Source organism: Pelodiscus sinensis, chromosome 13 (assembly GCF_052426305.1).
Source record: "Pelodiscus sinensis isolate ZL-2025 chromosome 13, ASM5242630v1, whole genome shotgun sequence".
NCBI lineage: Eukaryota > Metazoa > Chordata > Testudines > Trionychidae > Pelodiscus > Pelodiscus sinensis.
The window spans coordinates 14,214,555-14,227,614 of NC_143064.1; the positions used below are offsets into that span (position 1 = coordinate 14,214,555).

At 42.5% G+C, this 13,060-nt stretch overlaps 1 protein-coding gene across 7 annotated transcripts in view; it reads left to right on the forward strand.

The window, feature by feature from the left end:
- The first annotated feature begins 1,327 nt into the window (after window positions 1-1,327).
- Window positions 1,328-13,060, forward strand: part of ARHGEF6 (Rac/Cdc42 guanine nucleotide exchange factor 6) — an 83,690-nt gene continuing 71,957 nt past the window's right edge. For 2 of the 7 annotated variants that reach the window (XM_006115441.3, XM_006115442.5), the window contains exons 1-2: window positions 1,336-1,597; window positions 2,751-2,834. In XM_006115441.3, coding sequence (XP_006115503.3) covers window positions 1,433-1,597; window positions 2,751-2,834 — 249 coding nt within the window. In that variant the 5' untranslated portion in view covers window positions 1,336-1,432. Of the gene's footprint in view, window positions 1,598-2,750; window positions 2,835-13,060 lie in introns of all 7 variants that reach the window. The other 5 variants (XM_025180889.3, XM_075941044.2, XM_014569727.4 and 2 more) reach the window with 5 other exon arrangements.

Here is a 13,060-nt window from a genome sequence, read left to right on the forward strand (position 1 = left end):
ATTTGCATAATTGCATCCGATCGCTTTTTCAAAAAAGGGATTTCAAAAAAAACCCTCCGCAGTCTTGATGGGGTTCTTTTGAAAGAAAAAGAAAAAAAAAACCCCTTTTTTGAAAGAACCGGTACACCTCATTTTTTCAGGAGTACGGATTCTTTCAAAAAAGGGGTTGTTTTTTTTTTGAAGGAGCCCCATCTAGACTGCCGTTTTTTTTTTTTTTTTTTTTTTTAAAAACTCTTTTTCGAAAAAGCACTCGGACACAATTATGCAAATGAAGCACAAGATTTGTAAATCCGCGCTTCATTTGAATTTTTGATCTTTTGAGAGAAGAATGCAGTCTAGACAGAGCCTGAGTGAGAACAACTCTATCGACACAATGAAGAACTCTTAACTATGCACTAGGGAAGAACCACTTGCTAAGCAAGAAGTCCAAAGCTCCAGCAACCGTCACTGGTGGAAAGAAGGAACTGAAGTGGGAGTCAGGTCAGCAGGGGTATATGTATGATGCTGTGAGGCATCACTATCAGGGGTGCTACAGCCAATCCAACAGGTACCACTAGGGAAAACTCTTCCGACAATCATCCATATTGGAATGCACATGAGCAAGCACTCAAAGAAGAAATGTGCTTTCTTCTACATTGTTTTGTAAAACTTTTCATGTTCCTATCAATATTTTGATCAGTGTTCATTTATAATTTTTCTGTCCTTGGGTTAACTTTTCAAAAGTGATTCTTAATGGGAGGCATGTATGTTTAGGGTGGGAAATAGAAGAAATTTCACCATGATGCTAAACTGCCTGAAAAATTCGTGTAAAAATATTTCAGATTTTGAACATGGAAAAATCCAATGTATTCTATAAATGCTTTATGTAAGATTTGTGAAAGAAATTCACACAGTGAAACAAAATTATTCCAGAATGTCTTCATGATTTTTTGCAATTAAATTTTCAAGCTCTTGTTGACTAGTCTTGCTTTTGCACAAATTTGCAAACACTTAACATCTATGAATAAAGTTATGCATATATTGCTATCAACTTCAGTGAGACTACAGATGAGGGGAATTACTTATATGCTTAAGACCTTGTGGGATAGGATAAAGACCTTATGATAGGATAAAGTACTCAGATACTGATGGGTGTGATACAAATTTCTAAGCAGAGAGGATATCCTTTTTTATTTACGAGCAACAGTAAATATTTCACTGAGAACACAATAAAGGATCTCAAGCCATTTATATAGCCACAAGCTTGTTTCTTCCTTTAGAATGAGCATAGCTTCTAGTTTTTATAAAAATCACAAGTGTCAGAGGTTTTCAGTACAGTTGTTTCAAACTTTAGCCCTGCAGTCACTAGAAGAGGCAGGAAGATGCAATCACGGATGTGGGTTAGAGCTAGTAGCTGCAGAAAACTTCTGCACTGAAGGCAGAACTCTCAACGATGAATTCAGAAGAGCGGATCGTGACATGGCTTATTTCATTAGGAGTTTTAAATTCACCCAAAAAGATGATAGGTGATCCAGAGCAGTTCCTGAAAGCTTCTCTGAAAGATGGAGTAGTACTTTGCAAATTGATAAATCGGCTTCTTCCAGGATATGTGGAAAAGGTAACTTCTTAAGTACGTTTTGGTAGTCAGTAGGGCAGAAACATCTTGTGACACTGCTGCATGTTTCTAATACTCTGAGAAACTGGAGTATATCATCTTAGGGAATCATGACATACTCTATTTTAGAGGAGGGAAGAAAGGAAAGATGCCATCTGTGTTTGAGAGAGACTTTAGTATTTTATCTTGTTTCAAAGATACTGTATTGTTAGCTGGATCTAAGTAAAATATAAATTTGGATTGTAGCTTTTTTAATGTTTATAATCTCTTAGATTTTGTCAGCAACATGAAACAAAAAAAGTATTGCTTGCATATACAATTGGAATTAGCTGAATTATGTATGCATGGCTTAAATCCTGACATATAGTGTATGCATGCTCTTGAATTTTGAACAGGAATATTTACTCAACCAAAAGTCAAATCTCCAAGTTTTTAGATAATGTATCTATGACTTGACAATATAATGCTTAAGTTTTAAAAACTATTCATTAAAGGAATATACTAATATCTTGCTAATCAGGAAACATAATAAGATGGAGAAGGGACTCAAGTGAGAATAAAAGTAAACCGTCATCAGTGCTAGTTTAAATTTGGTCTGGCCAATACATTTGCAATATCTTGAAGCTGCTAAACTAAATTAGTACATTGTGTTACAGTTTTATTTGGTATGTAGGCAGACAGTTCAAATCAGCAATAAGCAACTGCAAACATAAAAGCGGAAGGAGTCTGATGAGAGATAAGGAAATGGCAACACAGAAGAACTGTCAGTAAAATGACAGAAAAAACAGGTTCCTTCTCTTATAAAACAGGAATCTTTTTTTTAAAAAAATCAGTTGAGCTAGCTGCATCTCTCTCTCCATTTATGTATGTACTGGTGGTTTTGGGCAATGTACTGATAAAGGTCAAACTTCTCATTATCACTTAGGGCACTGTCATATGCTGACATTCAAAACAACATGCCGACCATTTAGATTTATGCATCACTTCCTCCAGCGGCTCTTCCTGGTTTGACAGCTTGCATGCCACCCCCATGCCTCCCCCTAAAAAGCTTCCCTAATTCAGAATAGATGCACATGTCAAATATCTATGCAAGCCTGCTGAACAAAGACTATCCTGATGGTAATACAGTAAGCATGTCTGGGTTTTGTTTCTTTAGTATTGTCTGGAGCCCAAAAATGAAGCAGATTGCATCAGTAACATTCAGGAGTTCTTAAAAGGCTGTGTGACGCTTAAAGTGGAGGTAAGTTATTCCACTTATCACTATTACACTTTTAAAAATTATTATTCTGCTAATCTGTTTCCCGTGTGAATGTTCCTAAATATTAATATGTAGCAGGAGATTAAAGTGATCATTATATTTTCAGGTATCTAAAAGGATGTTTACAAGGAGGAGGGAGAAAAATTCTTCTCCTTGACCTCGGAGGATAGGACAAGAAGCAATCGGCTTAAATTGTAGCAAGGGAGATTTAGGCTGGACATTAGGAAAAACTTCCTAACCGTCAGGATGGTTGAACATGGGAATAAATTGCCTGGGGGGGTGGTTGTGGAATCTCTATCACTGGAGATATTTAAGAGCAGGTTAGACAGACATCTATCAGGGATGATCTAGACAGTGCTTGGTCCTGCTCTGAGGGCAGGGGACTGGACTCAATGAGATCCCTTCCAGTTCTATGATTCTATGATGATATCTTGATTTAGTAAAATACACAAGAGTAGAGATTACTCAATATTCACGACAGGGATTCAGGGAGATTTTGTAAATATACTAGAGTGACGCGGAGTTGAGCAGCTTTTGAGATGAAGCTAAATGTGGGAAGAGGAACATACACTAAAAATAACATTAATTCTAGAGAGAACTGAGCAGTTTGATCGTGCTGGAGATTTGTTGGTTCTAAAGAAAAGTTCATGCAATCTTTAACCCTGCTTTACAGTAATTGACTTTATATTGTAGTAATGTCAAGACTACATTTAGCCAAGGTCTTACTTCACAAAGTATTGTTGTGTTAATTGTGATAGAATAAATGGTTCCAGAGAATCAAAGGAATTAACATGACCATGTTGCAGTGGTGCATGTTATGTACAGTTAAATAAGACTTGGGGGTTTGTGTACAGAGACATTAGCCTACTTCATCCCATGGCAAACAGTCAAAAATCCATGCCAAAAGAGATACACAAAGGGGAAAAAATCAGAAGATATTCTGGAATTCAAATGGAGTGGTTAACAGAATAAATTTAACCAGAACCTATTGAAATCCCTTTTTCACAAAGGGCATATGTTAGTTCTGTTTTGTCAGATAATCCTTCATAGTGGGGAAGAAAGGGTTGGAACCTTTCATAAACTTTCACATACTTTATAACAGCTAAGTTCACAACTGGGGTAAGACTAATAGACCCCAATTAATACCACAGGATCCTAAAATGCTTTACAAATATTGGGCCTGATTCTGAAAAATATATTTGTAGAGATGTAGCCTTTACTCATACAAAAAAGTCAATGATGTCAAAGGAATTACTTACATAAATAACACCTGCTTAACATGAGTAGGGGTTGCAGAATGGGCCTTTTATATCGCCCCAATGAGTGCAAGCTGATTCCTATGCCCAAGCCTAGCTCAGTGCAAGTGGAACCCTATATAACAGGTATCGAGATCAAGGCCTAAATGACTGTGCTGATTCTTAAAAATAGAAGTTCAGCTAGTTTTGCTGTAAACTTTCAGATTGGTTATGTGGTGACCCTTAGAACATAAGAACGGCCGTACTGGGTCAGACCAAAGGTTCGTCTAGCTCAGTGTCCTGTCTGCCGACAGTGGCCAATGCCAGGTGCCCCAGAGGGAGTGAACTGAACAGGTAATGATCAAGCGATCTCTCTCCTGCCATCCATCTCCACTCTCTGACCCTTGAGTTGATTTAAAACTTCCTTTTAAAAAAAGCGTCTTAATTCACACTGTTACACTCTCATAGTAGCACATTGTAGTATTTGAAAATCTGGCATTAACTTTGGCATTAACATCTATGCTACAGAGGAAGATTGAGGCTAATGCTGGCAATCTTCTGGGGTTTGAATTAGCGGGTCTAGTTAAGACAGCTAATTCAAAGTGAGAGGGACACTCAGGTCGATGCCAGTAACCTTACTTTCATGAGGAGTAAGGGAAGTCGAAGGCAGAGTATAGTCAGCGCCAAAAAATGACTTAAGCTGCTTCGACTTCAGCTACGCAATTAACATAGTCTTAATTCAACTTTGTTCCATAGTGTAGAAATACCCTGAGAGGACTAATGATGGATCTGAGCAAAAAATACTGTTTTCGAGGGAAACTAGAGGGCTGCACCCCCTGCTCACTACGTCTGCCAATTTCCCGGTCACTGGCCATTTTCATTAGGCCTTATCCCGGAGCACCATGGTTCACAGCCTACCCCCCTCCTTCCATCCCTACCTCCACCTCCATCCCTACACCCCTGCATCCATTCCTATGCCTATCATCCTCCCTAACTCCCCCCCACCCCACACTGTTCATCCCCCTCCTGCCATCCCTACCCCCACCTCCATTCCTATGTCCACCCCTCCCCCTTCACTCCACACTGCCTATCCCTCTGCCCCCCTCCTTCCTATATTCCTACACCTCCATCCTTCCCTAACCTTCCCTCTCCATACCCCCACACTGCCCATCCCCCTGCCTCCATTCCTATATCCACCCCCCTCACCCCCAACATCCCCCCTTACTGCACCGCCCAGCCCCACTACACCCTTATCCCCCTTCCTCCCTCCTTACACACACCCTGCCCCCTCCCATGAAGTTGTTGAGCTGCTTGTCCCTCCCTCCCAGGAGCACCACCAGGCTGGGCAGCACAGCTCTGGCCACCACAGCAGGGGCCACAGCCTGCCCCCGGCCCAGCCTGTTGAGGCAGCTTTGCTCTGTGGCGAGCCCAGGGCACAGAGCGGCCACTCCAGAGAGCTGGGGAAGCGGCCGGGGTGCAGCGTAACCACACAGTCCCCAAAGGGCTGGGAGCGCCGGTAGCATGGTGAGAGGCTGTTTCTGGGGGGGGGGGGAAGCATGTTCTGGGGTTGGAGTTGGGGCGTGGCAATGGAGAATGATGTGATGATGTCACTCTGCCATTCCGCAGGAAATTTAGAGAGAGAGAGAGAGAGAGACGTACAGATGGTTGGGAGTTTAACAAAAAAAATTTTTTGGGGGGGGTCAGAAAATGCTGATTTGCAGAAACGTGTCAGTTTAGACAAAACTATCACCTGGAAGGATTCTCAGGTTCAGGATGGGATTTCTGGTCAAAATGAGGCAGAACAAGAGGCCCACATCAGAATATCCAAGGGTACTCCCCTGGGATGTGGAAAAACTACTAAAAATCCGGCAAAGTAGGGACTTGAAGCAGGGTTGGTTACATCTCAGATAAGTGCCCTGATCACTGGACCAATGCTATTCTACATATTAATTAAAGCTCATAGCATTAATAAAAAACAATTATTTCAACAAATGATAATTTCTTGGTTTTCACATAATTATCAGAAATACCAGAAGCAGTCATAGGCTACATCTACACTACGATGTTTGCCGGAAGAGGCAATGCAAATCCTTATGTCTCAAAAAAGGAGGTATACCAATCTTGTGCAAAAGGCAGTTTTTTCACAAAAAGGAAACATCCACACTGCTTGTTTTTGCACAAAAACCCCTTGCACAAAAACAGATCGGAAGAGATTATGCAAATGAAGTGCAAGAAAATGCTAATTCGTGCTTCCTTTGCATTGCCTCTTCTGGTAAACATTGTAGTGTAGACGTAGCCATAAGAACATAAGAATGGCCATATTGGGTCAGACCAAAGGTCCATCCAGCCCAGTATCCTGTCTGCCGACAGTGGCCAATGCCAGGTGCCCCAGAGGGAATGAACGGAACAGGTAATGATCAAACGATCTCTCTCCTGCCATCCATCTCCACTCTCTGACAAACAGAGGTTATAGACACCGTTCCTTACCCATCCTGGCTAATAGCCATTAATGGACTTAAACTCCATGAATTTATCTAGTTCTCTTTTAAACCCTGTTATACTGCTAGCCTTCACAACCTCCTCAGGCAAGGAGTTCCACAAGTTGACTGTGCGCTGTATGAAGAAGAACTTCCTTTTATTTGTTTTAAACCTGCTGCCCATTAATTTCATTTGGTGGACCCTAGTTCTTATATTATGAGAACAAATAAATAACTTTTCTTTATTCACTTTCTCCACACCACTCATGATATTATATATCTCTATCATATCCCCTCTTAGTCTCCTCTTTTCCAAGCTGAAAAGTCCCAGTTTCTTTAATCTCTCCTTGTATGGGACCCGTTCCAAACAACTAATCTTTTTAGTTGCCCTTCTCTGAACCTTTTCTAATGCCAGTATATCTTTTCTGAGATGAGGAGACCACATCTGTATGCAATATTCAAGATGTGGGCACATCATGGATTTATATAAGGGCAATAAGATATTCTCTGTCTTATTCTCTATCCCTTTTTTAATAATTCCTTACATCCTGTTTGCTTTTTTGACTGCCGCTGCTCACTGCAAGGATGTCTTCAGAGAACTATCCACGATGACTCCAAGATCCCTTTCCTGATTAGTTATAGCTAAATTAGTCCCCGTCATATTGTATGTATAGTTGCAGTTATTTTTTCCAATGTGCATTACTTTACATTTATCTGCATTAAATTTCATTTTGCATTTTGTTGACCAGTCACTTAGTTTGGTGAGATCTTTTTGAAGTTCTGCTTTGGTCTTAACTACCCTGATCAGTTTAGTATTGTCTGCAACTTTGCCACCTCACTGTTTACCCCTTTCTCCATATCATTTATGAATAAGTTGAATAGGATTGGTCCTAGGACTGACCCTTGGGGAACACCACTAGTTACCCCTCTCCATTCTGAAAATATACCATTTATTCCTACCCTTTGTTTCCTGTCTTTTAACCAGTTCTCAATCCATGAAAGTATCTTCCCTCTTATCCCATGACAACTTAATTTATGTAAGAGCCTTTATTGAGGGCCTTGTCAAAGGCTTTCTGGAAATCTAAGTACACTATATCTACTGGATCCCCCTTGTCCACATGTTTGTTGACCCCTTCAAAGAACTCTAATAGATTAGTAAAACATGATTTCCTTTTACAGAAACCATGTTGACTTTTGTCCAACAAATTATGTTCTTCTGCATGTCTGACAATTTTATTCTTTACTATTGTTTCAACTAATTTGCCCGGTAGTGACATTAGATTTACCAGTTTGTAATTGCCAGGATCGCCTCTAGAGCCCTTTTTAAAAATTGGCGTTACATTAGCTATCTTCCAGTCATTGGGTACAGAAGCTGATTTAAAGGATAGGTTACAAACCATAGTTAATAGTTCCACAATTTCACATTTGGGTTCTTTCAGAACTCTTGGGTGAATGCCATCTGATCCCAGTGATTTGTTACTATTAAGTTTATCAATTAATTCCAAAACCACCTCTAATGACAATTCAATCTGTGACAATTCCTCATATTTGTCACCTACAAAGGATGGGCCAGGTTTGGGAATCTCCCTAACATCCTTAGACGTGAAGACTGAAGCAAAGAATTCATTTAGTTTCTCTGCAATTACTTTATCGTCTTTAAGTGCTCCTTTTGTATCTCGATTGTCCAGGGGCCTCACTGGCTGTTTAGCAGGCTTCCTGCTTCTGATGTACTTAAAAAAACATTTTGTTATTACCTTTTGAGTTTTTGGCTAGCTGTTCTTCAAACCCCTTTTTGGCTTTTCTTATTACATTTTTATATTTAATTTGGCAATATTTATGCTTCTTTCTATTTTCCTCCCTAGGATTTGACTTCCACTTTTTAAAAGATGCCTTTTTATCTCTCTCTGCTTCTTTTACATGGTTGTTAAGCCTCAGTGGCTCTTTTTTAGTTCTTTTACTGTGTTTTTTAAATTTGGGGTATACATTTAAGTTGGGCCTCTATTATGGTGCCTTTGAAAAGTGTCCATGCAGCTTGCAGGGATTTTACTTTAGTCACTGTATCTTTTAATTTCTGTTTAACTAACCTCCTCATTTTTGCATAGTTCCACTTTCTGAAATTAAATACCACAATGTTGGGCTGCTGAGGTGTTCTTCCCATCACAGTAATGTTAAATGTTATTATAGTATGGTCATTATTTTCCAGTGGACCTGTTATAGTTACCTCTTGGACCAGATCCTGTGCTCCACTCAGGTCTAAATAGAGAATTGCCTCATGCTGTAACAACATTTCTGAAACCAGGAACTTTGCTTTTCCTTAACTTCAGCACAAAGGGGCCAGATCCTACAAGCCTTACTCATTCAAGTACTGCTGCTGAATTTTAATTATGGAAAGTATCATCTCTGAGGTCAATAGTAGAATCAGCACTTTCTTCAAAATTTGAAAAACATAAACCTGTAAACTGTAGTTACTCCAAAAAATGGGAATTTAGACAAAAAATGAAATAATTTCCCTGATTTTTTTCAATTTCAATACTATGAATAAAATGGAAGAATTTCATCCCGCTGTATGGGGAGAGGGGTAGGAGAGAGATTGCATGAGCAGTAAAAATGAATTCATTAATAGAGGAGCTCCTTCCAGATCTGGACTGAGACATGGTCTCAAAGAGGTCTGCACTTATCAGTACCTGGGTTGCATTTCTGTTGTGCATAAAATCAGAAGATTCCATTTCAGGGCTATTTGACCCACATCTTTCACAAGTATTACTTTCACTTGGAAAAGAAACAGCTAGCTTTGGAATTCTTCTGCAGCCAGGGCTGGATTAAGGCTGAGTTCAAGAGGGCGTGAAACCGTTAAGAGGTAAACAGGTGGGATCCGCGCAGCCCGTGGACAGTGTGAGGCTGGTAGCGGCCCCCGGTGCACCGGGACCGGGTCTTCTTGGAGTCGGGTTGCTTGGGAATGCAGCCCAAAGTGGGTGGTAAACTCCATCTAAGGCTAAATACCGGCACAAGACCGATAGTCAACTGGTCTCTTGTGGAGTAACACCTGAATCTGATCTCCATGAATGGGATCAGACTACCAATGTCCTCCACAAGTCACCAGAGAGCAGTCAGATGGTCATGACTTGGCTTTACCTGAGTTCAAAACTCTTTCCCCACCCACCATTATTCATATGTGAGGCAGGGCTGTAAAAGAACTATTTACAAAAAAATTGTGATGAAATTGGGTCAATTTGAGCTGCAGTAGAAAAAACAATATTCACATTTTTAGGATGCCATGGAATACAAAGCAAGGAGAGAGCTGCACAGACTCACCAGATACTATATACTCACATGTTTAAGGACACACTTAAAAGTCCAATCTGGACCAAGTGATAAAAAACAGATCTTATCCCTTTTCCCATCCCTAGTTCTTTAAGCAAGCTCATCTTTGGAAATCCTGCTCTTTTTGAGGTCACCAGCTTCTGCACTTTCTACCTCATATCATAATGTTTTGTTGGTGACTTCACATTGCTTTCCAGAGCAATGGTGATATCACAAGCAAATCAAAGCTAAGTTTATTCAGGTGGAGAATAAACAAGCAATATCTATTGCTGGTACTTGCCATTAACATATTCTCTGATTTCAGAGAGGCATCCATGTTAGTCTATTTCAGCAAAAACAACAAGGATATACAACCTATCATAGATGACGATTCCTCATTCTCACAGACAGAGAGGCAAGCCAGTCGCTTAGAGACAAATGATCATCACCAGCTTCACATCCCTCAACAGAAACACTAATCCAGGAACCTATCTCTGCAACAAACCCATTGCCAACTCTGTCCACACATCTACCCTAGAGACACCTCACAGGACCTAACCACATCAGCTAGCCCATCAAAAGCTCATTCACGTGCACATTTACTAATTTAATATATGCTGTCATGTGCCAACAATGCCCCTCTGCCGTGTTCATTGGACAAACCAGACTGTCTCTATGCAAATGAATAAGCACACATCAGACATTTAGAATGGGAACATACAAAAGCCAGTGGGGAAGCATTTTATCCCACAGGACACAGTTTTGGGCTTGCAAGTTGTCATTCTCTGAGTGTGCATCTTCACAGCACCCTAAAGTCGAAATAATATACGCAATTTGCGCTATGCAAATTGCATACATTATTTTGATTCTAATTTGAAATTTGGCGTGTCTACACAGTGCCAAATTTTGAAATAATGCACCATTTTGAGCCATCCCTTAATCCTCGTGGAAGGAGGCCAAAATAACGTGCCTGTTATTTTGAAAAATATTTCAAAATAATGGACAGCTTGTTAAGATGCAGGATAGCTATTTCAGGATACCTACAGTAATCCGAAATAGCCACGCGGTGTAGATGTATCCTGACAGAAAAACTTCAAAAACTGACTTCGGAAAGAAACTGCTGAGCTGATATAACTGCCACTGGGCAGATTTGAAGTTGGGATTTCTGGGACTTCCTATAGGAGCCTCTACACCTTGAGCTATAAAGCCAGTTGGCTCATAGCTTAGTCTATAGAGCTCCCTTATTCCTATACAGGCAGTCCCCGGGTTAGGTACAAGATAGGGACTGTAGGTTTGTTCTTAAGTTGAATCTGTATGTAAGTCGGAACTGGCATCCAGATTCAGCCGCTGCTGAAACTGATCAGTTTCAACAGCGGCTGAATCTGGACACCAGTTCCGACTTACATACAGATTCAACTTAAGAACCCCAGGCGTCCCCAAGTCAGCTGCTGCTGAAACTGATCAGCATCTGATTCCAGGAAGCCCGGGGCAGAGCAACTCTGCCTCGGGCTTCCTGTAGTCAGCCGCTGGTCAGTTTCAGCAGCGGCTGACTTGGGGACGCCTGGGGCAGAGCAGCTCGGGTGCTGCTGGGTTGATCCAGTAGCGCGGCCGCTCCTCGGCGCTACTGGACCAACCCAGCAGCACCCCAGCTGCTCTGCCCCAGGCGTCCTGATTCAGCCGCTGCTGAAACTGATCAGCAGCGGCTGAATCAGGATTCCTGGGGCAGAGCAGCTGGGGTGCTGCCGGGTTGGTCCAGTAGCGCCAAGGAGCGGTGCTTCGGGACCAACCGGCAGCGCCGCACCTGCTCTACCACAGGCCCTGGGCTTTGCTCCACGTCTCCCTGGTCTGCTGGGGGGGGGGCCCATGCTGCGTCTCCCCCCAGCAGACCAGGGAGACGCTGAGCAAAGCGGCGGAGGACCCGGGCCGGACCCGCGGTGCTTCCAGATCAGCGCCGCGGGTCCGGCCCGGGTCCTCCGCCGCTTTGCTCCCCGTCTCCCTGGTCTGCTGGCTCCCCCAGAAGACCAGGGAGATGGGGAGCAGCTTTTCTCGCCCCGGAGAAGGCCGGTGGCGGGACCAGGCGTCCCGCCGCTCCAGTCCTCCGGGGCAAGAAAATCCCCATTCGTAACTACGGATCCGACATAAGTCGGATCCGCGTAACTCGGGGACTGCCTGTATCTCACTGTAAGTGGTGGAAGTGCCACTACATAGGACGTGAATCACAGTGTAGGTACGTCTACACTGCAGGCTTCTTAAGCAAGAACTTTTTTGTGCAAGAGTGCGTCCACACTGTCATGTGCTTTTGCACAAGAGATGAGCTTTTTGCACAACAGTGTCCTTGGCAGTGTGGACGCTCTCTTGCGCAAGAAAACTCTGATGGCCATTTTAGCCACAGCTAGGTGTTTGCACAAGAAACCCCTGTTGCCCGTCCACACATACCTTTTTGTGCAAGAGTTCTTACGTAAAAAGACTTATTCCTCATAGAAAGAGGAATAATTCTTGTGCAAAAAGACCTGTGTTCTTACAATTTTTCTTGCACAAGAACGCACTTGTAGCATGGACACTCAGCAAGTTTTTGCTCATAACCAGCTGTTTTTGCGCAAAAACTCTGCAGTGTAGACATAGCCTAGGTGTGTGAGTTACACTGGCATTCATATGCAAATGTGATACCCTTAACCAAGGTCTAAATAAACACAGGGTATGGTTCTTGCATTACAATAGGTCAGGGCTCTCCAACCTTTTTAAGCACAAGATCACTTTTTAAATTTAAGTACAGTCTAGGATCTACCTCAAACCCAAGCACACTGGCCCCACCTTCTTCCCACCCTTTCTCCAAGGTCCCACCCCTGCTCACTCCAACCCCACCCCCCCTGCATCCTCATTCACTTTTTTCAGGCAGTGGACAGAGGGTTGGGGGAAAGGAGACGGGGATTCAGGCTAAAGGATTTGGAGTGTGAGAAGGGCTCTGAGCTGAGTTGAGGTGCAGGAGGGGGTTCAGGGTGCAGGCTCTGGGAAGGAGTTTGGGTGCAGGGGGACTCAGGGGTATGGGGTGCAGAAGAGGTTCAGGACCAGGGCCGGGGTCTGGAATGCAGGCTCCAGCTGGGCTCCGCTTACCACAGGTGGTTTCTGGATGGTGGTACACTGGTGCTAAGGCAGGCTTACCCCTTCTCTGGCCCTCCGCCACTCCCCAAAGCAGCCA